Genomic DNA, 26,209 nt, shown 5'->3' with positions numbered 1-26,209 from the left:
GGGACCTGGAAGTTGTCTTTGTCCGGCCAGGGCTGCCCTTCCGGTTCCGTTGGGTCCCCCTTTGGCTCGGGTTCCCTGCCCCTCCCCCTTCCCGGAGCCCCGAGGGGCCGGAGCTCCTGGCGTTGCCGGATCCTGACGGCGGCCTTCCCCCGGGTCTGTAAGTGCGGAGGCGGCCGGAGCGCCGGGCTGGGGTGCGGGGTCTCTCAAAATGGAACCCCCTGGGGCCCTGGATCGGCCGGGACCTGCACTGGAATGGGAGCCGAGAGGATGGCCTAGGCTCCGGGGGACTTGTGGAGCCGTTGGCCCGGCCCACGCTGCGCCCCGCCCCTTTCCCTTCCCTGCGACTGGAGTGGGGAGCCCGAGCATGCCCCTGGGACCGCCTCCTAGGACCCCAGCTGAGGGCCCAGCAGTTAGCTTGGGGTCCTGACTCTGGCATCTTATAAGAAGTGCCAGAGGTGAGGCCCTAAGAAAACGAGCCACGGGAGCTAGCCCAAGACAAGGCATTCAGTGCCAGTCCTTGAGAATCTCTATGAGTGCTAGGTTACCCTTTTGCTGGGGTTTTCCCCTATTTGGCCACTGGCTGCAGCACCTTTTATATTACTGGCACTATGCCAGACACTGGAGAGTCGCAAGATACTGTTCCAGTTTTCAGGATTAAGTTTGGGAGACAGATCTTAACAAATAAGTACTCCTATGTGTGTGTATATATATATGTACCAGTCTTTTATGTGTTAATTGCTCAAGGGGCAGTTGCTGAGAAGGCTTTAGAAAGTGATGTCTGATTTATACTTGGAGAGGGTTAAGGTGTTGAAGAGCTTTTCAGGGAGAACAGTTGCAATGCTGTGGAGAAATGACTGAGCATTACTTGTGTGGGAAGAGGAGGAAATGGGGGGACTCCTATGCACAGAATGGATAGGAGACTGGGAAAGTCAACTGAGGTCCATATGGTGAACGATGTAATCCTAAAGGAGACGGGTAACTTTCTGAAGAGTTTAGAGCAGAAGATTGATATGGTCAGATTTGCACTGCAGAAAATCATTTTGTTCTATAGAAGCCCATGGAGAAGGAATTTTTATTAACTGCATTTAGACTCTTTAGCTAAAAGCTAGGAACTCTTATTGGAGATACTTTTGAAGGATAAAGATACCAGCCTAGTGAGAGGCAAAGAATTCCTGAAATACAGTTATAATGGTGTTATTGGAAAGGAGACAAGTATACTGGAGATGATTATGTCAAGACTCCATGATTAACTGAATGCTGAAGAAGTGAGAGGGACCAAATCTAATTCTTAGGTTTTAGACCTCTGAGTTTGAAGGATGATGATCCCATTATGAGAAATAAAGCCATAAGCTTAGTGTAGATTATGAATTCGTTTTTTGGACATGCTGAATTAAAGATCTAATGAGATAGACACATAGAGCTGTCCAGCATAGAGTGGGAAATGCACATCTGTAGCCAGCCTAAACATTGTATAGAGGTAAAAGTTTGAATTATCAACATATAAGTGGAAACCATGGGAATAGCTGACATCAGGAAGAGAATTTTGAAACATAAGGAAATTTGGGGTGTGCATTTATGAAGCAGAAAGAGGAATTGGAGCCAGTAGTAGTCAGTAGAGTAGTGGAAATAGAGGTAGGCAATAAAGCTTAAGAGTGCAGGTTTCCAGCAGCCAAGAAGTCCCAGCAATCAAGAGAAGAGAATTTTGAGGAGGGACCACTTGATCAATTCATGCAGAGTATCGAGACTTGGAGGAGGGGAGAGTATTTCATTTCTTCATGGAGAGGTCATTAGTGACCTTTTAAAAAGCAATTTAGTACAGTGATGAGGTGATACTCTGTGAAATATTAGGCACCTCAGCTGATTTAGTGTTAAATGGGAATAAGAATAGGACACATATAAAGGATTTCACAAAGAAAACTGACAATCTTTATTTGTTTACCTAACACATACTTATAAGGTACATAACAGACACTGTTCTAAGCTCTTTAAAAAATTAAATCATTTATTTTCCATAACAACCCTAAGAAGTAAATTACTATTGGTAGATGGGAAAATTGAAGCAGAGTGGTTCAAGGTTACACAGAAGATAGTTGAGCAGCGTTTTGATCCTAGGAAATATGGCTCCAGAGTCCATGGTTTTACCCACTGCTCTATGCAGTGACTGAATGTAGGAGCCAAAGGAGTGGGAAAATTTTAAGCAAAGAGAGGCTCATTGATAAAAATGGAGAGGCTTGGAAGGAGACCCAGGTTGAGAAGAAGGTAAGTAAAGGATTTATGTTTGATGTTTTTTCTTTCTTTCTTCCTATCTTAGGTCTGTTTCCACTCTCTGTCACTTTAGGTTAATTTCTTCCACTCATGCTTTCATTTATCACTTACATCTGTAATCAGGTCTCTTCTTCATATCCACCCAGCTCATGAATCCTCACCTTAATGTGAGGCAGGCTTCTCTGGCTCAAGACCAGACTCATGATCATGCCCTCCGATACTCCCTGCTTTATTGAATTACACTAAATCAGAAATATCCAGTTACTCAAACCAAATATCCTGGAGTCATATTGACCCTTTCCCCTCATTGGTCACCAAGCCCATGAGTTCTTTGTCTGAAATGTCTTTCAAATCTTTTTCCCCCTCTCCATCCATATTGTTGTTGTCTCTCTTCAGGCCCGTGTCATTCTGTCTTGATCTGTTAGAGTAATCACATACTTAAGTGCTTCCTTGTCTCTATGTTTACTACTCTCCAAGCCATTCTCCTTAAAAATTTTTTTTGGCTTATTGAAGTTTAGACAGTGCATGAGTGGAGGCATCATGCATTTCCAGTGATAGAGAAGTAGCCTAGAACAGGTATTTTTGAGTACCTTGAACTGAGGTTTAGCTTGGTTAAGTTTGGCCATGGGGATTGGGATGTAGGGATCGTTAAAATAGAGAGGTAATAAAACCTTGAGAAACAGAAGACAGGCTTTTTGAAAAAACGTAGCAAAAAATTGAAGACTTAGCTTTGAAAGAGATACTTAAACTCTTTAGTGAAGCCTCAAGGAACAGATCAGCAAAACAGTGGTGGAAAACTGAGATCAATAGTTAAGTAATTTGTCCACTTCTGCATAACAGTTTTAAAAAAAGAACTAGGCCAGTGCCTGTAATCACAGCACTTTGGGAGGTGAGAGGCTGAGGCATGAGAATCACTTAAACCTAGGAGGCTAAGGTTGTGGTGAGCCAAGATCACACCACTGCACACCAACCTCGGTGACAGGGTGAGACTTGGTCTCAAAAAATAGAAAAATAAAAAGAATTAGGTCTATATTTGTCAACATAAATTGCTCTCAAAAACAATGAGTGAAAAATGTAAGCTGCAAAACAATATGTATGGTTCATGTACAAGAAACTTAATTATGTTATACTTTCTGTGACTAAACATATAGAAGTATTGTTTTTAAAATGCCAGAAGGGGCTGGGCACAGTGGCTCATGCCTGCAATCCCAGCACAATGGGAGGCTGCGGTGGATGGCTCACTTGAGGTCAGGAGTTCAAGACCAGCCTGGCCAACATAGTGAAACCCCATCTTTACTGAAAATATAAAAATTAGCCAGGTATGGTGGCATGTGCCTTAATCCCAGCTACTTGGGAGGCAGGAGAATTGCTTGAACTCAGGAGGAGTTCAAGTGGAGTTGCAGTGAGCCATTATTGTGCCACTGAACTCCAGCCTGCTCAACAGAGCAAGACTCCATCTCAAAAAAATAATAAATAAATAAATAAATAAATAAATAAATAAAATGCAGGGAGAGAAGGTCATTGAGAAGGGAAATTACATCTAAAATCTTCAACAGTTTTTCAAGAAGAATATATTTTGCACATATTACTTAAAAGTTGAAACAAAAGCTTGAGAACTTGGAGAATATAGTGTCATGAAAGTTACCTAAATGAACAAGATTACGGTTTATAGAGAGAAAGGCTGTAGTATAATAAAGCCTCTTTAGAAAAAGAACATATGTCAGTGAGGGACAAAGATTCCCAAGTAGTTGTGAGTGGTAAGTTGAAAGATAAGGGCACTTTTGTGAGACAGGTGAGGAAGCAAACTGATACATAGCTTAGGAATTTATTATACAGATAGAAAAATTTTACTTGCCAGTAGTTATTGGAAGCATTTGAGAAAAGAAACTATTTTCTCACTGCCAATAGTATGGCAATGAACATTGTCCACCCTGGAATATTCAATAATCAGTCCTTTTTTACTATTCTTATTTGAACAAAGGGAAAATTTAAAATTAGTTATAATTGTGGAAGGTTTGTATAAATATAAATGAAGAGGAAATAAGAATATTGATATTTGAGAAATGATCATGCAAAACTTGCTAACAGAAACTCAACAGTATTCAGATTTAATCTCTGTAACTGAGGTGATAGATGATAAAGACCTAACCTATGGAAATGGTGTAAGAATGGAGGAGTGAGGAGCTGGTGATCAGTCTGAGGAAAGAATCAACAAATTGTGGTGACAGTGTCTCTGATCTACCTGATCAATTCTTTAATTTCTTTCAGTTACAAGAAGCATAATTTTAGATTCTATATTATAGAATTCTAGAATTCTAAATTATGTGAGTGATTTTTATGACTACTTTGAGCAATTACTACTGTACTTAGAAGTTACCTACAGTGGGGGATTCTGAATCAAATTCTGAAATCAAAATTGGGGATTCTGAAATCAAATATATTCATAATTTTTATTCTCTGCTTTATTTGCAAATGGCATTAAGTTTCAGTCCACAAATATGAATACACAAAAGATGGAAAATAACACAAAGTAAAATAGATGAGAAAGGTATAATAAGGATAAGGGGATAACATGCAATCAGGAATATGACTAATACATAAATGCTTGCCATTTAAGTCTTCTAATTTCATGCAAATATGGCTTGAGTTATAATTTTTGTTTTTAAACATAAACCTTTTTTGAAAGCATAACAAAAATATACAAGTCATAAGTGTGCAGCTCAATAAAATTTTCTTGGCCTATGTTTGTGATACTGAATGTAAGGAAGGAAGTCTGAAGAGTTACACAATTAATATTATCCTTGAGATAAAACTGTACCAGTCAGGTGCAGTGGCTCACGCCTGTAATCCCAGCACTTTTCAAGGCCAAGGTGGGCAGATCACCTGAGATCAGGAGTTTGAGAACAGCCTCACCAACATGGTGAAACTCTATCTCTACTAAAAACACAAAAATTAGCCACACATGGTGTTAGGTGCTTGTAATCTCAGCTACTCAGGAGGCTGAGGGAGGAGAATCACTTGAACATGGGAGGCAGAAGTTTCAGTGAGCCGTGATCGCACTATTGCACTCCAGCCTGGGCAATGAGATTGAAACTCCATCTCAAAAAAAGAATAAAAAGAAACTGTACCTAGCTTAGTTGTTTCATACCTGGATTTTGGCATCATGCAGTGTAAACACAAGTTCCATATCTAACACTTAATGCTTTCAACCTCTGTTAGCCTTTACAAGTTATTTATGTTCTCTAAGCTTAGTTTCCTCATATACAAAATGTGGGATGATGATAATATCTACCTGTACAGATTTTCAGGATTAAATGGGTCAATTTATTTATTACTATCATTATTATTATTTTGAGATAGGATCTGGCTCTGTCACCCACACTGGAGTACAGTGGCATGATCATGGCTCACTGCAATCTCTGCCTCCTGGGCTCAAGCCATCCTTCCACTTGAGGCTCCCAAGAAGCTGGGACTACAGGCACACACCACAATGACCAGTTAATTTTTGTATTTTTTGTAGAGATGGGGTTTCACCATGTTGGCCAGGCTGGTCTTGAACTCCTGAGCTCAAGTAATGTGCCCACTTCAGCCTCCCAAAGTGCTAGAAAACAGGCATAAGCCACTGCGTTTAGCCTAAATGGGTTAATTTAGGTATAGCATCTATACCTGGAATGTAGCAAGGAAGATTAGTTACCATTTCTCTTATTTTAAAATAAAATTAAGATGGTTCATAAAAAACTTTTTTTTTAACTATTAAAAACATTTTTTTTTTAAAGACAGAGTCTCGCTCTGTCGCTCAGGCTGGAGTGCAGTGGCACAATCTAATCTCATTGCAACCTCTGCCTACCGGGTTCAAGTGATTCTCCTGCCTCAGCCTCCTGAGTAGCTGGGACCACAGGCACATGCCACCACGCCTGGCTAATTTTTTGTATTTTTAGTAGAGATGGGGTTTCACTGTGTTAGCCAGGATGGTCTCGATCTCCTGACCTCATGATCTGCCTGCCTCAGCCTCCCAAAGTGCTGGGATTACAGGCATAAGTCACCACACCTGGCCTAAAAAAAATTTTTTTTAGCTATTTAAAACAGGCTCATGCCTGTAATCCTAGCACTTTGGGAGGCCTTGTAGAAAGACTGCTTGAACCCAGGAGTTTTGGGTTACAGTGAGATTTGATTGCACCACTACACTCCAGGCTAGGCAACACAGTGAAACCTGTCTCTACAAAAAATAAAAACATTAGCCAGGTGTGATGGTGTGTACCTGTAGTCCTGGCTACTAACAAAGCAGAGGCACGACGATTGCTTGAGCCTTGGTGCCAAGGCAGCAGTGTGCTTTGATTACACTACTGCACTCTAGCCTGGGTGACAGATGACAGACAGAGTGAGACCTTGTCTCAAAAAAAAAGATAAAATTTGGTTTTATATTGCCAAAACTATTTTGGAAACAAACTCTAGAAAGAAAGCTTTCCACAGGCACTCAAAAGAGGATATCATGATAATGAAGAGCTTCTCTACCATAGCTGAGTAATAATTTCATTAGGGAACGTTAAGAACTCATTTTTCTGTTTTTTTGTCAAATGAGCTGTGTAAAGTATAACAAACCATTGGCCCTTGCCCTCAAATAACAGTCTATTGGAAAGAGAAACTAGTGACAGGAAACAATTAAGGGATAAGATGTGTGGCCTGGAAATAAGAATTTATCAAAGAGAGACAATAGATTAGGCTGACACATCCTAGGGAAAATATTCTTTTAAAAAGCCCATAAGGCCGGGCGCGGTGGCTCACACCTATAATCCCAGCACTTTGGGAGGCCGAGGCGGGCGGATCACAAGGTCAGGAGATCGAGACCATCCTGACCAATATGGTGAAACCCCGTCTCTACTAAAAATACAAAAAAATGTGCTGGGCATGGTGGTGCATGCCTGTAGTCCCAGCTACTCAGGAGGAGGAGGAGGAATTGCTCGAACCCAGGAGGCGGAGATGGCAGTGAGCCACTGCGCTACAGCCTGGGTGACAGTGCGAGACTCCATCTCAAAAAAAAAAAAAGCCAATAAAGTTTGCTCACATTCTTAGACTACAGCAGACATATCAAAGCAAGCACTTCCCTGAACTATCTGGTTGGCTGCTCTTGTTGATAATTTTCTTGAGAACTGATAGATAGGAAGCACAGTCATGCATCACCTAACGACTGGGATGCATTCTGCAAAATGCGTCATTAGGTGATTTCCTCATTGTGTGAACATCGCAGAGTGTACTTAATGCAAACCTAGATGGTATAGCCTACTACACACTTAGGCTGTATGATATAGCCTATTGCTCCTAGGCTACAAACCTGTGCCACATGTTACTATACTGTATACTGCAGGGAATTGTAACACAATGGTGTTTATGTATCTAAACGTACCTAAATATAGAAAAGATATAGTAAAAATATGGTATTATAGTCTGTGGGACCGTCATTGTATATACAGTTCATTGTTGACTGAAACACTGTCATATGACACATGACTAAATGAAACTACACTCCAGCTCTTCATCTTTACAGCAAGGAACAACTGTCTTTGAGGATAGTTGTCTAAAGCATTGTAAATACTGATATAATATAGGTAAAAGCAATGAATGCTTATTTTGTGGTGTGAGGACGAAAATCCTGACCTGAGGGTTTTATTTTATTTTTATTTATTTATTTATTTATTTTTTGAGAAGGAGTTTCGCTGTTGTTACCCAGGCTGGAGTGGAATGGCACAATCTCGGCTCACCGCAACCTCCACCTCCTGGGTTCAAGCAATTCTCCTGCCTCAGCCTCCCGAGTAGCTGTGACTACAGGCGTGCACCACCATGCCCGGCTAATTTTTGTATTTTTAGTAGAGACGGGGTTTCACCTTGCTGACCAAGATGGTCTCGATCTCTTGACCTCGTGATCCACCCACCTCGGCCTCCCAAAGTGCTGGGATTATAGGCGTGAGCCACCACGCCCAGCCCGACCTGAGGGTTTTATAGGCACCTTCAAAACCAGCTAATGCTAAAAAAGAATGCCACTTTTGTTTGGCCACTTGAAACAAGTCATTTTTACAACTCTGGTTATAAATTGGAACATTCACCATTCCAATTCCAGAATGATTATTTTAAGCCACTGCAGTTGCATAAAGTGACCAATGATAATAGTTTTGCTATTTAAATTACTGACATATTCCCTGTTTATCTTCTAGATTTTCCCTTCATATTTGATACTCACTGTCTTTTCTCTGATGTTTCATTTGCTTGTCTACTTCGCTCCTCTCTCAACGCAGTTTTTGTATTTATTGTTATTATTATCTGGACATTCAAAATGTCATATAAGGGGAAAGCTTATGCTTTGTGTATTTTTTTTTAATATACTTATTACTTGTTATTTTACTGGTGCCATACCAGTTCCCTCTCCTAAATTTCACCTCTCTTTCAAGGCCATTCTCATTCAACTGAACTCCTAAATTTAGAATCTTTACACATTTCATTTATTCATTCTCTATATCCAGTCAGTTTCCAAGTTCTTTGAGATATCTTTTGTTATTTTTCCTTTCTTCTTATTCCCATTTTTATTTCTTTCTAGACCACCATGGCCTCATACCTATAATGCTTCTGCAGACACTAAGCTGATCTTCCTAACAACAGTTCTTCCTTACTGCTGTCAAACTAATCTGATAGGTTCAACTAATGCAAACTGAGCACTTGCTGTACAATATTAGGTGATTGGAATACATATTGATTTGAACAGAAGAGAGTTTGGCCAATAATGGGGCAAGCAATGTAGCTGCAATATGTATAATATAATTCAAAGCAAAAGGAAAGAATGTTTTGTCTTAGAAGATGCAAGTTCCCAGCATTAGATGGAGATGCTTTCCTCTAATGCAGTTAAACCTGGAGTTTGGATAGGAAGGAATACTATGCAATGGCCCGGTAGAGACAATTCTACTTTATTAAGCCATCAGGAAAGGGCCTCTGAGAGAAAATAAAAGAGTCAGAATTGTTCAGAAAGTAGGCTTTTGTTTTTGTTTTGTTTTTTGTTTGTTTGTTTGTCTTGAGACAGAGTATAGTTCTTGTTGCCCAGGCTGGAGGGCAATGGTGGGATCTCACTGCAACCTCTGCCACCCAGGTTCAAGCGATTCCCCTACCTCAGCACAGGCATGCACCACTACACCTGGCTAATTTTGTATTTTTAGTAGAGATGGGGTTTCTCCATGTTGGTCAAGCTGGTCTCAAATTCCTGACCTCAAGTGACCCTCCCGCTTTGGCCTCCTAAAGTGCTGGGATTATAGGTGTGAGCTACCATGCCCAGGTTAGAAAGTAGTGTCTTAAACTAAGGAAACAAGTATCATAATGTCTGGAGCCAAGAGAGTGCTTTTACATATCAGGCACTAAGGAATAAGAATAAAACTTGGACTCTGCCATCAGTAGCTGATATTCATTGTTAGAGAAGTTAAGATTATAAAGATTGGACTTTGGGGGCCAGATGTGGCCAGAAGTTGGTTGTCTCATCTAACTCTGAGCTAAGGGCTTGATTAATACATAAAATTCGGTGAATTTCTTGATGCATTAAGATTATAGAGCTATATCTCAAGGACAGACCTAATGTACCTACCAATCTTGTAAAAGACTGGTATACAAAGAGAATGCCAATTAATTATGTCATTAGTTTACAATGACTAGTGGACTGGAATTGCCATGTTGCATGGCAAAATTTATCTTTCCCCTTGAGAGAGAGACAAATGGGGAGCCAGGTTATGAGAAAATCATTTATGAGAGTATGGAATCAGAACATGGAGACTTTCTCCCAAGGAATTGCTATAGAAGGAATCAGTATGCAGACAGTTTGGGGAAAGATACCTTCTCCATTGTTGAATGAGTGTTTCCAGTTTACCTTAATCATGATTAGGTTTGGTTAATTGGTTTATACTCAAGAGTTAGTTCTTCATCCAGGAGATGATGGGAAGTCACTGAAGGATTTTAGATAGGGGGTAGGGTATAATCAGGTCTCTGTTTTTGAAAGATGTGGTGGTATGAAAACTGTATTAGAGGTAACATAAGCAAGAAGCCAAGGCAACATTTATGAATCAGTTCTAGTAGTCCACATAATGAGTAATGATTAATAGGGATTGATTAGATCTATCTTACTCCTCCTCAGATTCCCACGACGTAGCTCATCTAGTTTTTCTACATCAAGTATTTTATTTTCTATATCAAGAAATATTCCTTAAAAGAGTTTAGCTGGGCGCGGTGGCTCACGCCTGTAATCCTAGCACTTTGGGAGGCTGAGGTGGGCGGATCATGAGGTCAAGAGATCGAGACCATCCTGGCCAACATGGTGAAACCCTATCTCTACTAAAAATACAAAAATTAGCTGGGCATGGTGGCATGCACCTGTAGTCCCAGCTACTCAGGAGGCTGAGGCAGGAGAATTGCTCCGAGATCGCGCCACTGCACTCCAGCCTGGCGCCTGGCAATGGAGTGAGACTCTGTCTCAAAAAAAAATTAAAAAAAAGAGAGAGAGAGAGTTTAGATTTTTCCAGAATGGACAGGATAAAGAACTTTGTCGGGCCAGGCACGGTGGCTCAAGCCTGTAATCCCTGCACTTTGGGAGGCCGAGGCGGGTGGATCACAAGGTCAAGAGATCGAGACCATCCTGGTCAACATGGTGAAACCCCGTCTCTACTAAAAATACAAAAAACGTTAGCTGGGCATGGTGGCACGTGCCTGTAATCCCAGCTACTCAGGAGGTTGAGGCAGGAGAATTGCCTGAACCTAGGAGGCAGAGGTTGTGGTGAGCTGAGATCGCGCCATTGCACTCCAGCCTGGGTAACAAGAGGGAAACTCCGTCTCAAAAAAAAAAAAAAAAAAAAAAGAACTCTGTCTTTGCCTAAACATTGTCTACAGATGTGACTTTCATTTCATTACAGAAATACTTGTATGAATAAGTTTATATCAGTTTAAACAGAAAAGGGGCAGTGTCAGTGCAGTTGTTTAAAATACAGAGCAAAGGAACCCACGTTTGCTATAGGTTCCTTCTTATTTTTTTTTTTTTTGGTTCCCCCTTCTTAAGAGACCAGTTTTTACTGAGTGATTCAAGGGAGGTGAAAATCTCCATATTGGAATTTGGAAGTGGGAAGACAATTGCTCTTGTCTTAGAAGAAGCAGGTTCACAGCTTTTTACAAAATAAGATAATTATTTCATCTTTACTTGTGTGGGCATGTTTTAGTTTGCTTTAGAAACCTGATAGAATTCTCATGTGAGAAGTTAAAAGATACTCTTGGACTATCTCAAGTACTATTCTTGTATTAAGTATCTTTGGAAGTTGAATGAATGCCAAGCTATTTACACAAATACAAGTCCACTCTTTAGGTGCAACTGGCACTTGATGTTGGTAAGCAGTAATTGTTAACAGCCTTTGAAACTTGTTATAGTGGCTTCCTCTTTCAAGGAAAATTTCAATTGCATAATGTACAATACAGATATGAAAACACAGATTTGTTTTTGGAAGGTAAATCCAGCTTTCTTAATTGTTTGAATTTCCTTAAATTCCACCTTTTTACATTTCTGTTCTTTAGGTCTGCCAAAATGTCTGAAAGATCAGATCTCCTTCACTTCAAGTTTGAAAATTATGGAGATTCAATGTTACAAAAAATGAACAAATTAAGAGAAGAGAATAAATTTTGTGATGTTACAGTTCTCATAGATGATATTGAGGTACAGGGGCATAAAATTGTGTTTGCTGCAGGTTCTCCCTTCTTAAGAGACCAGTTTTTACTGAATGATTCCAGAGAGGTGAAAATCTCCATATTACAGAGTTCTGAAGTGGGGAGACAATTGCTCTTATCCTGTTATAGTGGTGTGCTGGAATTCCCCGAGATGGAACTGGTAAATTACTTGACTGCTGCAAGTTTTCTTCAGATGAGCCACATTGTAGAACGGTGCACACAGGCCCTGTGGAAGTTTATAAAGCCAAAACAACCAATGGATAGTAAAGAGGGATGTGAACCACAGAGTGCTTCTCCCCAGTCAAACGAACAGCAGGGAGATGTCAGAGGCTCCCCAAAGCAGGACTCACCTTGTATTCATCCATCTGAAGACAGTATGGATATGGAGGACAGTGATATTCAGATTGTTAAGGTAGAATCTATTGGGGATGTATCAGAGGTTAGAAGTAAAAAAGATCAGAACCAGTTTATTTCTTCTGAACCCACTGCTTTACATTCATCAGAGCCCCAGCACTCCCTGATAAATTCAACTGTGGAAAACAGAGTAAGTGAAATAGAACAAAACCATCTCCACAATTATGCCGTTTCTTATACAGGCAATGATAACATCATCATGGCCTCAAAAGATGTCTTTGGTCCTAATAGTCGAGGTATAGACAAAGGCCTACAGTGGCATCACCAATGCCCAAAGTGTACCAGGGTGTTTCGTCACCTGGAGAACTACGCCAACCATTTAAAAATGCACAAACTCTTTATGTGTCTACTCTGCGGCAAGACTTTTACTCAGAAAGGCAACCTTCATCGACACATGCGTGTGCATGCCGGAATTAAACCTTTCCAGTGTAAAATCTGTGGGAAAACCTTTTCTCAGAAGTGTTCCTTACAGGATCATCTTAACCTACACAGTGGAGATAAGCCCCATAAATGTAACTATTGTGATATGGTTTTTGCACATAAACCAGTTTTGAGGAAACACCTTAAACAGCTGCATGGCAAAAACAGCTTTGATAATGCCAATGAGAGAAATGTACAAGACCTCACAGTGGATTTTGATTCCTTTGCATGTACAACAGTCACAGACTCTAAAGGGTGTCAGCCACAACCTGATGCAACACAGGTTCTGGATGCAGGTAAACTGGCCCAAGCTGTTCTGAACTTAAGAAATGATAGTACTTGTGTGAATTGAGTAGGGGCTTCATGCTCACAACTTGAACTGACTGAGAATGTGGCAATAGTCTCAGTCTTTTTAGGAGTGATTTTGCTAGTTGGACTTCTCCAAAGCCTCTGTGCAGGTGGTAGGGAGTGAGTCAAAGCACTAATAGACCAGGCAACTTACCACTTGGAGTGGATTTGCCTTACTTTTGCCCTCTTCCATTTTCTGTTTTGAGTTAATTTATCTTGTAAAGTCTGTTTTCCTTTCCCAAGGAATAATTCCTTTTGTCTACCTAACATTGACTTATGTCTTAGACTGACACTGTTTTAGGCTTTTCACTAGGCACATTATGAAGGTACCAACAAGTTAATATCACCTACTCTCCATTAATAGTTGCTATGTTAAGAGAAGTGAACAATCTTTCTTTGGTAGAAAATAGGCTGAGATATAAGGTGATACTGCTATTGACCTAAAAATATGATAGAACTTATGGTTGCCTATTGATTATTCCTCCATGTCTGATAAATGAATCTGCTTCTACCATCTGTACATGTCTTAGAGCTGGTTATAAAGAAGTATGCTGGTTTGTTATGTACTCTTTTCAACAGTATCATAGCCCAACCTCATCTCATTGAATTGTTCACATACACCAGAGTACCCTCTCTTCAGGAACACCTGCAGGCAGATAGTTAGGGGTGGCCATGAGAAGCCTAATCAACAGGGATAGAAGTACACTTATACAACAGCACTTAAATGGGAGGTTTCTCTGGTAGCGTGTCCCATAAGAGGCCAGATGCTTATAATTAGTGTGTTACTTGATGCTTTTGAGATCAAGACTGCTCCAGGCACACTAAAAATGTGCTTAAGTATAATGGGCTCTCTAAAAAGAGGCTATTTGTCTCTGAATTTTGTTTCAGAGTTTGGCCATCAGAAAGGTGAGTTTGGCCATCAGTTTTGTCCTGTGCACCATAAAAGTCTGAATTTTCATTTCCTCCTGTACCTTAATTTCCAAAGTGGATGAAAAAAGTTAAGTTGGACACACAAGGGGCAATCAAATTTCTGTATTCAGACATACCTCTTAAAGGTACACTGTCCCACTTTGCTGCCTTTGATAGATGGTAAATACAAAGTTAATTTTCAAAAAGGAAAAACCAAACAAATTTTTCCTAAAACACATGTACTTCAGACCTAAAATTTTGAGTGTTATTTGTTTCTCACCCATGAGTTAGATTTAGGTAATAGTGTTAGCAGAGTCCTTAGAGAAGCTTAAGAAATCATTTACTACACCTCTTTGATTTTAGGTTGGGGTATCCAAAGCCTGAAGAGGTGGCTTGGCCAATACTGGCCAAGGTATAACTAAATATGAGCTATTATTTTAAACCCTTGGCTTTAAAAGATTTAGTACATGAAGAATACTGCATTAGCAAAAAGCTCCTAGTTTGTGTTTCCCCTTTGTGTCTCCTTGTTGGCTTTCTGAAACAACCTGGATTTTGCCAACAAAATATTGCAGAGGGATTTATATTAATTATTTTTTAGTTAGATGAGTATTATATTCTTCCCATCCAAGTGAGTGATTTGCTAGGTGTTGTTTAGGGAGGGAAAAAGCAAGAATAATGTGAGAAGGATCTATATGTGAAATTGATTTTGTATGGAAAGTGGTGTTAATTTCCATCAGGATTTTTCTGTTTTTATTTTTGAGCTATGAGAGTGCATGCAGATTTGAAAAATTAGACTTATATAGTCAGAGGGGATCTTAAATTGTTATGCTTGATACATGTACATGTATCATTGTTATCACATGTAAATTATCATCTTGTGAGTCAGATTTGAAATATGATTTTTGTCTTTTGTTCAAATCCTTAAAATGATAATACAGTTGAGTGCTAAGACTAATAGGTACCTTATGCCTGACGTCACTTGTTATATGGTCTAATGATGCTTCCTAGCATTGTGATTTTTTACATGATCCAGCCAAAGCGTACCAATTCTATGCAATAGTGAGACTCTACCCTGTCATCCAAACAGCATGTTTGGTATTTTCTGTCAACATCATTTCTTTACAGGGAAATTTCAAGATGGAATGCTTCCTTTGCTCACATTCATGTCCTGTTTTTGTTACTGATTTGAAGACTAAAAGGCACAGGTTCAAATAAGATAGGTCTCTTTGGTTGGAGACTATTTCTGAGTTCATTCAGTTGTTCAGGAAACATTAGTTAAGCACCTACTGTTGCCGAACACTATGCTAGATACTGAGGATAATGAAGGTAAGATTGATGTAGTTCCTGCCCTCATGGAGCTTATAGTCTCATGTGGTCTTAGTAAAACAAGGTCTCAATTTGCTTTTATACTAGGAATAATAAAGCTGCCTTGCTGTACTCAATCAGTTAAAATCAACAACTTTGTGGTTTTGTGTCAGTAAAACATTTAGTTCTCACCTTTTGAAAATGCAAACCACTGAAGTGATTTACAGTCTCCTCCATTTTTTGGCTGGAGAGGTGTTCTGTTTCTGTGAGACATTTTTCTAATTTTTGTGGAACTTGACTTTCCTCCTTCTTTGCTTATACATGTTTGTTAGATTATATTGCAAAGAAGTCAAGTTACTGATATCCAGTACATTTTATAGAGGAAGATGACTTTCAAAACTAGTCATATTTCTCTAAAGGAGGAAGATTTTTAAAACCTTTATCATTCAGCATTTGTATTTTATGGATCCCCAGGAGAACTAAAAAGGAGATGACTCTCTACCATAGTTTGATTTTAAAAAAAAATTACTCTGTCACATTTATTTATTATTTAATATGAAAGATAAACTCCAAACTGAAGTGGCTCTGAGGTAAATCAGATATGGTTTTAATTTGTTTAAGTTTCTTTTTAGCAGATCTAATAAATGGAAGGTGACCAGTGTCACTATTTCTAAAATATTGTCCTAAACAACCCAGAATATTTTATTTCAGCTCATGAATAGCTGTTCTAAATCTGTTGTATGTTAGACATACTATGAACTACCTCTTCACTTATTATGGGGAAGTATCCTTAATAAAAGTGTGACGATTAAAGCTCTAGTGTGAATGGTTTATTTTCTCACTCTTCCCTCCTATTCTTTTTAAATTGCTTTACTTTGAATACAGGAATGCCTTTTTATGCATAGTCTTAAAAATACATATTAATCAAGCATGCTGAGCTTGCCTTCAGAAGAAAATATGAATTAACCAGAACTTTGTTACTAGAGTCAATTATTTCCATGAGAACCTGTTGGCTGAAGGAGCAGAGCAACTGCCTTTAAGAATTGGTTCACACATACCTTCATTCAGCACAGATATTGATGCCTACTAAGTGCTAGACTTTGAGAATAAAACGATGAGTAAGCCACTGTCCTAAATACCTCTGCCTAGATGAGACACAAATTAATATAGGTGTGTTAAGTGCAATAATGAAAGCAGTCAAAGGGATTACAGGTTCCCAGTTGGGAACCAACTATCCTAGGGCAGTTCAGGATGGCTTCAGGGATGATGAGATTTATAAACGAGTTTTAAAGATGAGGGAAAAGGCTAGCACACGTCAGAGGAAACAGCTGGGCCAAAAGTTTTGGGAGGGAGGAGCGGTTTTAAGTGTGAAGCTAGATCCAGAGATTGGGGCCAGCTCCTGATGGGACATTACCTAGGCAATCTCGAATACAGATCCTTATGACAGTCTCTCCTCTCCCACCTTTCAAGTTGTAGGGGGCCCCAATAAGGAGAGAAATCGTCCCAGAATAATCCGTAAAAGGTCTGGTTACTCTGACAGACGTGCCATGACCAAACCTCACACCCCGTCTCCAATTCGGATGTTTCGGAGGACTCACAAAAGGAAACGGCTCGGGCAGGGCGCGGTGGTTCACGCCTGTAATCCCAGCACGTGGGGAGGTCGAGGCCGGCGGAACACTTGAGGTCGGGAGCTCGAGACCAGCTTGGCCAACATGGTGAAACCCCGTCTCTACTAAAAATACAAAAATTAGCCGGGCGTGGTGGCGCGCGCCTGTAATCCCAGCTACTTGGGAGGCTGAGTAAGGGGCGCGAATCGCTTGAACCCTGGAGGCAGAGGTTGCAGTGAGCCGAGACCGCGCCATTGCACTCCAGCCTGGGCCACGAGCAAAACTCCGTCTCAAAAGAAAAAAAAAAAAAAGGTACAGCTCGAAAGCCGAAACTGGGACTTGAGACATGCGGCTTGCCGGCATTCAGGTGCCTTTCTGTCATTCCAAGAGCTGGGGAGCGGGGGAAGCGAGGAAGGGAGACCGCCTCAGAATGTCCTTCCGGGGCGCCTAGAGGGCCCCAGTAAAGAATAAAGCTGGTTGGCACCGGATGTGTTTCCTTCCTGGCTAAGTCCATCTTCCGGCCTGGGCAGACGCTGCCGCGGAACCCTAGACTCTAGTTTTCTGAGTCGGTGAGTGCAAAGGAGATTCCTCAGGTGGGGGGTGCCTGAGGAAGAGGAGGAAGTGAAGGAGGAGGAGGAGGACAGCTGGGCTCAGCCCCGGAGTGGCTAATCTGGTGCTGCAACCACTGGCCGACAGGGCCTTGGCCCTTCGCAGGCTTGGCTCCGGAATACCTGTGTGCTGAGCTCTTCCAGGCCACCTGGGATCCAGTTTCAGTTCAGCAGGTATTCCCTGAGCTCCTCCTGCTCTCCGTGTGAGCCCCTGTGCTCGGTACAGAAACACAGATGAATCAGGCACCATCTCGCTGCGCTGAGTGAGCAACTGACTCAGGTGGAAACGGGAGGTGGAGTCGTATTAGTTTTACTTGATTAGGGCTTAAAGGAGCCTAATCACTAGCTAGAAAAGGGAACTGGAAACGCGAATGTAAGATGTGTATTCGTGTCTTTTTCTCTGGGCAGTGATGGAAAAATTTAGTATTGAACGAGGTTCGAGTATGAAGAGGGTAGAAAGTGATAAAGCCATAAAGATGTAAGTTTAGGGCCAAATCGTGATGGGTTTCGTATTCTTTCCTAAGAAATTTGGTCTGTCCTGGAGATAGAGTGTTGGAAGCCTTAAAGCAGAAAGGGGAATTTCAAAAAAACAAAACAAGCAAACAAACAAAAACAAGGGATGTTAATTCTGGTGGCACTCAGGAGGATAATCTGGCATATAGGAGAGTGTGGTATAAAGGAGACCTGTTGGAAGATATTGCAGTTGTCCAGGTGAACACGAATGAGGACCTGTTGTAGTGGTGGGGAGCAGGAAGTTTGGAGATTACATTAAGGTTTCTAATTGGGGATGTTATGTTAAATCAACCTTGTGGTGATCACGGTGCTTATTACTGGATATTCAAAATTGACAGGCTGTTCTTGACTATAGGGCACACAACATGTAGCTAAAGAAGCAAGCTAGAGGCCAGGTGCGGTGGCTCATGCCTGTAATCCGAGCACTTTGGGAGGCTGAGATGGGTGGATCATGAGGTCAGGAGTTCAAGACCAGCCTGGCCAAGATAGTGAAACCCCTTCTCTACTAAAAATACAAAAAAATTTAGCTGGGCATGGTGGCATGTGCCTATAATCCCAGCTACTCGAGAGGTTGAGGCCGAGAATTGCTTGAACCCAGGAGGCAGACGTTGCAGTGAGCTGAGATTGCGCCACTGCACTTTAGCCTGGGCAACAGAGTGAGACTTGGTCTGTTGGTAAAAACACTATCATCTGTTACTAGTCACTTAGAACAAATGGGGCTTAAAAAAAAAAAAGCAGCAAGCTAGAAACTGTTCATTACCAATTCTGTGTAATAAATGTAATAAAGTTATGAAAAGTGTGCTATGAGATGATAGAGAAGTGAATGATAAAGTTCTGGGCTTTGAGATGGTGGCATAAGGGTTCATAGAACCAAGATTAGACTTTGAGTCTCCTTTTTCCTAATTCAAGTTTGGGTTTTTTTGTTTGTTTTCACTATTACAGCATGGGAAAGCATTCCCTATCCTTATATTAATGTTTGTGTTTTATTTTGCTTAGACTGTGATCATGGCTGCTGAGTCTGATGTTCTGCATTTCCAGTTTGAACAGCAAGGAGATGTAGTCTTGCAGAAAATGAATCTTTTGAGACAGCAGAATTTATTTTGTGATGTGTCAATTTACATTAATGACACTGAGTTCCAGGGGCACAAGGTGATTTTGGCTGCTTGTTCCACTTTTATGAGAGATCAGTTTTTACTCACACAGTCAAAACATGTCAGAATCACCATCTTGCAGAGTGCAGAAGTTGGCAGAAAATTGTTGCTGTCTTGCTATACTGGAGCACTTGAAGTTAAAAGGAAAGAGCTTTTGAAATATTTGACTGCTGCCAGTTATCTTCAGATGGTTCACATTGTGGAAAAGTGCACAGAAGCTTTGTCAAAGTATCTGGAAATTGATCTTTCTATGAAAAACAACAACCAACACACCGACCTATGTCAGTCTTCTGATCCTGATGTTAAGAATGAAGATGAAAATTCTGATAAAGACTGTGAGATAATTGAAATTTCAGAAGATAGTCCTGTAAACATAGATTTCCATGTTAAAGAAGAGGAAAACAATGCTTTGCAATCTACAGTAGAGAGTCTGACATCAGAGAGAAAGGAAATGAAGTCACCAGAGCTATCTCCAGTAGACATAGGTTTTAAAGACAGTGAAATTTGTATCCTTCAAGTAGAATCCATCAGTACACCTGGTGTCGAAAATGGGCAGTTTTCACAGCCTTGTACCTCTTCAAAAGCAAGCATGTATTTCTCTGAAACTCAGCATTCATTGATCAATTCTACAGTTGAGAGCAGAGTGGCTGAAATTCCTGGGAATCAAGGTCAGGGCTTATTTTGTGAGAATACCGAAGGAAGTTATGGTACAGTGAGTGAGATTCAGAATCTGGAAGAAGGTTATTCACTGAGGCACCAGTGCCCCAGGTGTCCTCGAGGCTTTCTTCATGTTGAAAACTATCTGCGCCACCTTAAAATGCATAAACTATTTTTATGCTTACAGTGTGGGAAAACATTTACACAGAAGAAAAATCTCAATCGACACATTCGAGGACACATGGGCATACGGCCCTTTCAGTGTACTGTGTGCTTGAAGACATTTACTGCTAAAAGCACACTTCAGGACCACTTGAACATACACAGTGGGGATCGGCCATACAAATGCCACTGCTGTGATATGGATTTCAAGCACAAGTCAGCTCTCAAAAAGCATTTAACCTCTGTCCATGGCAGAAGCAGTGGTGACAAACTATCTAGGCCTGATCTCAAAAGACAAAGTCTACTATAATCATAATCACAGACTTGTTATATCTAGTTTGTATTATTCTATTAGGCAAGTCTTTCTGTAGAGATGCAGCATTTGTAGTATTTCATCCCCCCAGTCTTAGTTTCTTATATCTGGTCTGCTTACACATAATCATTCTTTCTGAACTTCTAACAGTTCCAAAGTTATGGGAGGCATAGTAAAGCTGATGGGATTCTGTCTCATCTCAATATTACATAGAAGTCTCAGTAGAATCCCTAGAGAAATAATGTTCCTCTCTTATATATCCTTGATTCTAGTGACAAAGGATCCAGCAGTACTTGCAGATTCTGATTTGGAGTCTATAGGTAATTGATTTAAGTGTAAAATCCAATCATATAACAACTTTAATGAGAGGATGACAAGAAGAGAAAATAAAAGGTAAAAACACTATCATCTATCTAGTCACTTTAGAACAAATGGGGCTAAAATTTTTTTTAACTTTTTACCAGCTATTCTTGGATTCCAGACTAAACACCAAGATACTTTTCATTTTAAAATGTATAAAGTAACAATTCAGATTCACTTGGGAATAGCAGAATTTTTAAATAATATGTTAATATTCCTTAAAATACTTTTATTTCCATGCCTTATTAGTATACATATTTAAGAAATGATTAATTGGGCCCAAGTTTCTTGATTTTATTTAATACAATTGGATTTAGTAATTTTGTGGCCAGTAAAATTATATAATTGGCATGAAGTTGTGAAAAAATGAGAAATTCTACCTTTACCAAAGATACCTGTTTTGTTTTAAAAGTTCCTCTCTATTGTATTTTTTATTTAACATGAAGTAAATGGAAATTTCTTCTTGGCATATAGTTCTATGAATTTTAACACCAAGATTTGGACACCACTACAGCAATCAGGGTACACAGCAGTTCCTTCACTCCCAACAAGTCTCTCATGCCGTCCCTTTGTAGTCAGCTCCTTCTAGCTCTAGTCCTGGTAACAGTTCTCTATCGCTATTATTTTGCCTTTTCTGGACCATCCTATAAATAGAATCTTATAGTTTGTTCTCTTTTGAGATGCTTTTTCACCCAGCATAATGACTTTGAGGTTCGTTCATGTCATTTTAAATTTTGAATTGGCAATGTATATTCTAATTGTCACCAGACAAGCAGTTTTTAAAGGGGTAGCTATTCGTGTTGTATTTTTTCATTTGCATTAATGCAATTTCCATTCACTATGTGTTGATAAAAACCTTAACCATCCCTAGAGTTTTATATTTCCAAAAATGTGCCAAAAGGAAAACAATGACTATGATTATTTTAGTGAGAGTCATATTTGAGATGGTGTTTTGAGCCAGAGTTCTCTTATTCCTGTCTACTCATAATATAAAATTTTAAAAAATTGTTTTAACAGAGATTAAAATACATTGCAGAGCAAATAATATTCTCTGAAACACAGGAACTGCTTTTGGTAAAGAAGCCTGACTAGATGCCTCTTGCTTTCAAGCTATTCTAGTCCTCCTGTACTTAGCTTTATGTAGAATTTCTACTGTATTTAATTTCTATTGAAGCCCTTTAAAGTGTAATATACTTTGTACCACTTATAAAAATTTTGTGATGAATCACACGTTCATTATTATAAATGTTAACCTTTTTTTGATACTTTTGTGGGAAAGACATTATCTATTAAATTTTAACTCTCATAGAGACTTTGAAGTATGCAGGTCGCATTTGATAAAAAGACCAACTTCATAACCCAGTGTTACTAGTTAGCGACATTGTGCTGGTCTCTTCTCCTTGAACTTTTTAACTTTATATGTAAAATAAATTTGATCTTGGTCATTTGAAAGATGATTTCCAGGTCTAAAATTTCATGATTTTACATTTAATTCTTCCTGAGAACAGAAGAGGGGAAAGCAAGAGAGGACAGGTTTGTGTCTTTATGAACTTTGTTGCTTAAGTACTCCATTGGGGACAGAATTTTTCTAAATAGTGGATCTTTTTCCACTGGTGAGTATGATAGCTCATTGCTTCCATCTGACCTATGATTGGTCATTTATTGATGTGAAAATATTTTCTTTTCAGAAATGGTTTATTTGTGATTGAAGTACTTTTCTTATTTTTGCTTCCTAGGATAAAAATGGTGTCGAGGGGAGGGGGAAGGATGGAGATGGGAGGAGAGGGTAAAAGAATAGTAATCTGATTTTTTAGGAATTAGTATCTACTATCTTGGATATTTGAAAAAAAAAATTGGTTGAAACCACGTTTAAGTTTTCTGTGTGCCTTGTAAGACTGTTGTAAAATTTTTTGTAAGCACTTTGAGATTTTTGCTAGGGGGAGGGGTGTTTTGTGAAAGTGATGGTTATTTATATTATTTATTCCTGTTCAGTAGCACAGAATGAGCTCAAAACATTCCTATAAGAGTATCTGTTTGCATGATATGTCTAAAAATTTTCAGGAAAATTGAATCTTTTTTTAAAGTGCAGGTATGACAAAGTATAGAATTTATTCATTTAACATACTCACATTTAGTTTGTGTTTCTAATATGACAGAAAAATGCAAAGTGTTTGAGTTCAGCCTCTTCATTTACTCCATTTTTGTATAAAAGATCTTGAAAAGGTAGTCCTTACTTTGTTATAAGAAAATACTTGCCCTTTTTCCTGGGATGTAACTATCTTACATGTTTAAATAAGAAATAATAAACTGGAGGTGGGAATGGAGAACTATGTCTTTTGTCTTTTTAAATTTTAAAGTATACAATTTCTCCTGGCTATTCATTTAATCATTCATCTAGCAAATACTTCCTGAGTCCTTACAATGCAGTAGAAGTTAGGTATACAGACAAAAATTCTTGCTCTTGTGAAACACTGTAGTGAAGGGAGACAAATAGTAAACAAGTAAAATCCATATGTCAGATTTTGAGAAAGGATTTGGAGAAAAGTCAGGAATAGGGAGTTCGAGAGAAGGGGAATGGGATTGCAATTTCAAATATGGTGGTCAGGGCTGGGTGTTGTGGCTCATGACTGTAATCTCAACACTTTGGGAGGCTGAGGCTGGCAGATCACTTGAGGTCAGGAGTTCAAGAGCAGCCTGGTCAACCTGATGAAAACCATTCACTAAAAATACAAAAATTAGGCAGGTGTGGTAGTACTCGCCTGTATTCCCAGCTACTTGGGAGGCTTAGGCAGGAGAATCCCATGAACCAGGGAGGTGGAGGTTGCAGTAACCAGCCAAGATCACCACTGCAGTCCAGCCTGGGTGAGGGGGAAAGACCCCGTCCCTAAAATGAAATAAAAATAAATAAATATGGTGGTCAGGACACCTTTGAAAAATCTCAGATTATCAGAAATGCATATTCTACTGTTAGTGAAATGGAAATATATCCAGTAGAATAGAAAAATATGGCCGGGTGCGGTGGCTTACCCCTGTAATCCCAACACTTTGGGAGGCTGAGGTGGGCAGATCACCTGAGAGGTCAGGAGTTCAAGACCAACCTGCCCCACAAGGTGAAACCCCATCTCTACAAAAATAAAAAAATAAAAGCTTAGCCTGGGATGATGGCGGGTGCCTGTAATCCCAGCTACTCGAGAGGCTGAGGCAGGAAAATCGCTTGAACCCTCAAGGTGGAGGTTGCAAAGAGCCAGATCTCACCACTGCACTCCACCCAACAAAAGAGTGAGACTCCGTCTTAAAAACAAACAAACAAACAAACAAATCCAATTGCAGTAACTCATGCCTGTAATCCCAGAACTTTGAGAAGCCGAGGCGGGCGGATCACAAGGTCAGGAGATCGAGACGATCTTGGCTAACATGGTGAAACCCTGTCTCTAATAAAAATATATTAGTCAGGCGTGATACGCACCTGTAGTCCCAGCTACTCGGGAGGCTGAGGCAGGAAAATTGCTTGAACTCAGGAGGCAGAGGCTGCAGTGAGCCAAGATCACACAACTGCACTCCAGCCTGGGCGACAGAGCAAGACTCTGTCTCAAAAAAAAAAAAAAAAAAAAAACCAGAAAAGAAAAGAAAAAAATATATATACAGTGGGGTGGAAAACAAATATGTACATATAAAATCACTCATCACTGTCCAGTTGAAATTACTGAAACACATGATTGTTGTTAACAGTTTTCTAGGCTTGGCATATGTTTCATAAAGAGAAGAGAATGGAAAGAGACATTTGACTCAGCAATCACATTACTGGGTATATACCCAAAGGATTATAAATCATTCTATTATAAAGACACATGCACACGTATGTTCATAGCAGCACTGTTTACAATAGCAAAGATCTGGAACCAACCCAATGCCCATCAACGACAGACTGGACAAGGAAAATGTGGCACATATACACCATGGATACTATGCAACCATAAAAACTGATGACTCTGTGTCCTTTGTAGGGACATAGATGAATCTGGAAACCGTAATTCTCAGCAAACTGACATAAGAACAGAAAATCAAACACCGCATATTCTCACTTACAGGCGGGTGTTGAACAATGAACACATGTGCACAGGGAGGGGAGCATCACACACTGGGGTCTGTTGCGGGGGGGAAGGGAGGGACAGCAGGGGTTGGGGAGGTTGGGGAGAGATAACATGGGGAGAAATCCCAGATGTAGGTGACAGGGGATGGAGGCAGCAAACCACATTGCCATGTGTGCACCTATGCAACAATTCTGCATCATCTGCATGTGTACCCCAGAACCTAAAGTACAATAAGGAAAAAAATTGTGGAAAAAACGTCTTTGATGTGGCCAATGTATCTTTTTTCAAAAGCATTGATCTTTGCCTGTCATTCAGACAAATATAATAGGTAATAACCGTATATTTTGTTAAAATTGTATAAGCAACCTTTCCTTATCCTAATTTATCGTCGGTTTACTTCCATATTTTTGTTTTTGGACATCTGATTTCACATTGGAAAGTGCCTTGAGTTTAATTACAAGTCGTGGTCATTTCCTTAACCTACATTCTTTAGTTTTTCATCAGTAACGAAGGGTACATTGTATCTGCTTTCTAGGATCACTCTGCTAACTAAATGAAATGTAAATAAAACTAAAATATTTAAGATTAAATATCACCTAACACAGGACCTGACACATACTAAGTAGTTTATAAATGTCAATTCTCTTATCCCTATTCCCAGTCTGTTTCATCTATAAATTATAAACAGTAAGAACAATTCTTACCTTAGCTCGCTGTGGAAAAAGCGCCAACAAATATTTGAGATATGATGCCAGAATTTGTGCTCAAATTTTTATCTTTGCCAGCTTTTGAAGAGCTCAGAGCTTTCTACATTTTTTTTCTTTAGACTCTTTGTCTAGGAAGAGTTTTCTGTTTAATAAAGAAGTGAGATGTCGAAGTGCCTGCCAAATACATGTTTTTTCTTTTTGATTTTGTAATGGGGAGATTACTTAAGAACTGAGGGATCCGGTCAGCATGTCATTTACAGAAGCGTGAAGTAGATTGCAACACAGATGTATCAGATTCTGCTCAATGGATTCCACGCTTTTCACTAAGAGAGTTAAGACGCTGGCTCAAACCAGCGTCTAGGTAACCGGCTCAAGGCTCAGATAAAAGTGCAGGGAGTTTCCCATCAATCTCTTCGGCTTGCCTACTCCTTCTCACAGTACCTCCCACAGTGCTCCGGGGCACCCTTGTCACGTGATCGGGGTGGATCCGCTGAGGCAGAGGGAAGCCGATGCGTAGTTTCGGTGACGAGGGCTGCTACGTTTTCCTTCTAACTCCCGACTCCCGGGCTTGCGAAATCTCGCGTTAAGTGGGGAGCAACTTATCGCGAGAGGAAGGTCGGGATCCCTCCAGGTCCGCCTCCGTGGTCAGG

At 40.0% G+C, this 26,209-nt stretch overlaps 3 protein-coding genes and 1 long non-coding RNA gene across 6 annotated transcripts in view; 3 read left to right on the top strand and 1 right to left on the bottom strand.

Moving 5' to 3' along the window:
- Positions 1 to 27: 27 nt before the first annotated feature.
- On the top strand, positions 28 to 17,169 carry ZBTB26 (zinc finger and BTB domain containing 26). Of its 3 annotated transcripts, none has more exons than XM_010351384.2 (2): positions 28 to 157; positions 11,845 to 17,169. In XM_010351384.2, the coding sequence occupies exon 2, from the start codon at positions 11,855 to 11,857 to the stop codon at positions 13,178 to 13,180; it is 1,326 nt and encodes a 441-aa protein (XP_010349686.1). In that variant the 5' UTR covers positions 28 to 157; positions 11,845 to 11,854; the 3' UTR covers positions 13,181 to 17,169. The 3 variants fall into 3 exon arrangements, with proteins under 3 accessions (XP_010349686.1, XP_003940701.1, XP_074251417.1); XM_003940652.4 differs by having other exon boundaries at positions 76 to 153; XM_074395316.1 differs by lacking the exon at positions 28 to 157 and adding an exon at positions 167 to 2,259.
- Positions 17,170 to 17,485: 316 nt separating this feature from the next.
- Positions 17,486 to 23,088, top strand: ZBTB6 (zinc finger and BTB domain containing 6). Its single transcript, XM_003940653.4, has 2 exons — positions 17,486 to 17,566; positions 19,115 to 23,088. Exon 2 carries the CDS (start codon positions 19,124 to 19,126, stop codon positions 20,396 to 20,398), a length of 1,275 nt encoding a protein of 424 aa, XP_003940702.1. The 5' UTR covers positions 17,486 to 17,566; positions 19,115 to 19,123; the 3' UTR covers positions 20,399 to 23,088.
- On the bottom strand, positions 19,195 to 26,127 carry LOC141583781 (uncharacterized). Its single transcript, XR_012516674.1, has 2 exons — positions 25,557 to 26,127; positions 19,195 to 23,645 (listed from the first exon to the last, which is right to left on the bottom strand). It is a non-coding gene; the product is annotated as an uncharacterized LOC141583781 (long non-coding RNA).
- Positions 26,088 to 26,209, top strand: part of RC3H2 (ring finger and CCCH-type domains 2) — a 61,105-nt gene continuing 60,983 nt past the window's right edge. Inside the window, exon 1 of the mRNA XM_074395302.1 lies at positions 26,088 to 26,174. The gene's annotated coding sequence lies outside the window, so the exon portion shown is untranslated. The remainder of the gene's footprint in view (positions 26,175 to 26,209) is intronic.

Source organism: Saimiri boliviensis, chromosome 2 (assembly GCF_048565385.1).
Source record: "Saimiri boliviensis isolate mSaiBol1 chromosome 2, mSaiBol1.pri, whole genome shotgun sequence".
NCBI lineage: Eukaryota > Metazoa > Chordata > Mammalia > Primates > Cebidae > Saimiri > Saimiri boliviensis.
This window is presented reverse-complemented; position numbering and strand designations above follow the sequence as displayed.

Coding starts and splice junctions, on each gene's coding strand:
- ZBTB26 (XM_074395316.1), top strand. CDS start 2,222: ATGGAGAGGCTTGGAAGGAGACCCAGGTTGAGAAGAAG. Junction 2,260..11,844: donor AGACCCAGGTTGAGAAGAAG/GTAAGTAAAGGA, acceptor TCTGTTCTTTAG/GTCTGCCAAAATGTCTGAAA.
- ZBTB6 (XM_003940653.4), top strand. CDS start 19,124: ATGGCTGCTGAGTCTGATGTTCTGCATTTCCAGTTTGAACAGCAAGGA.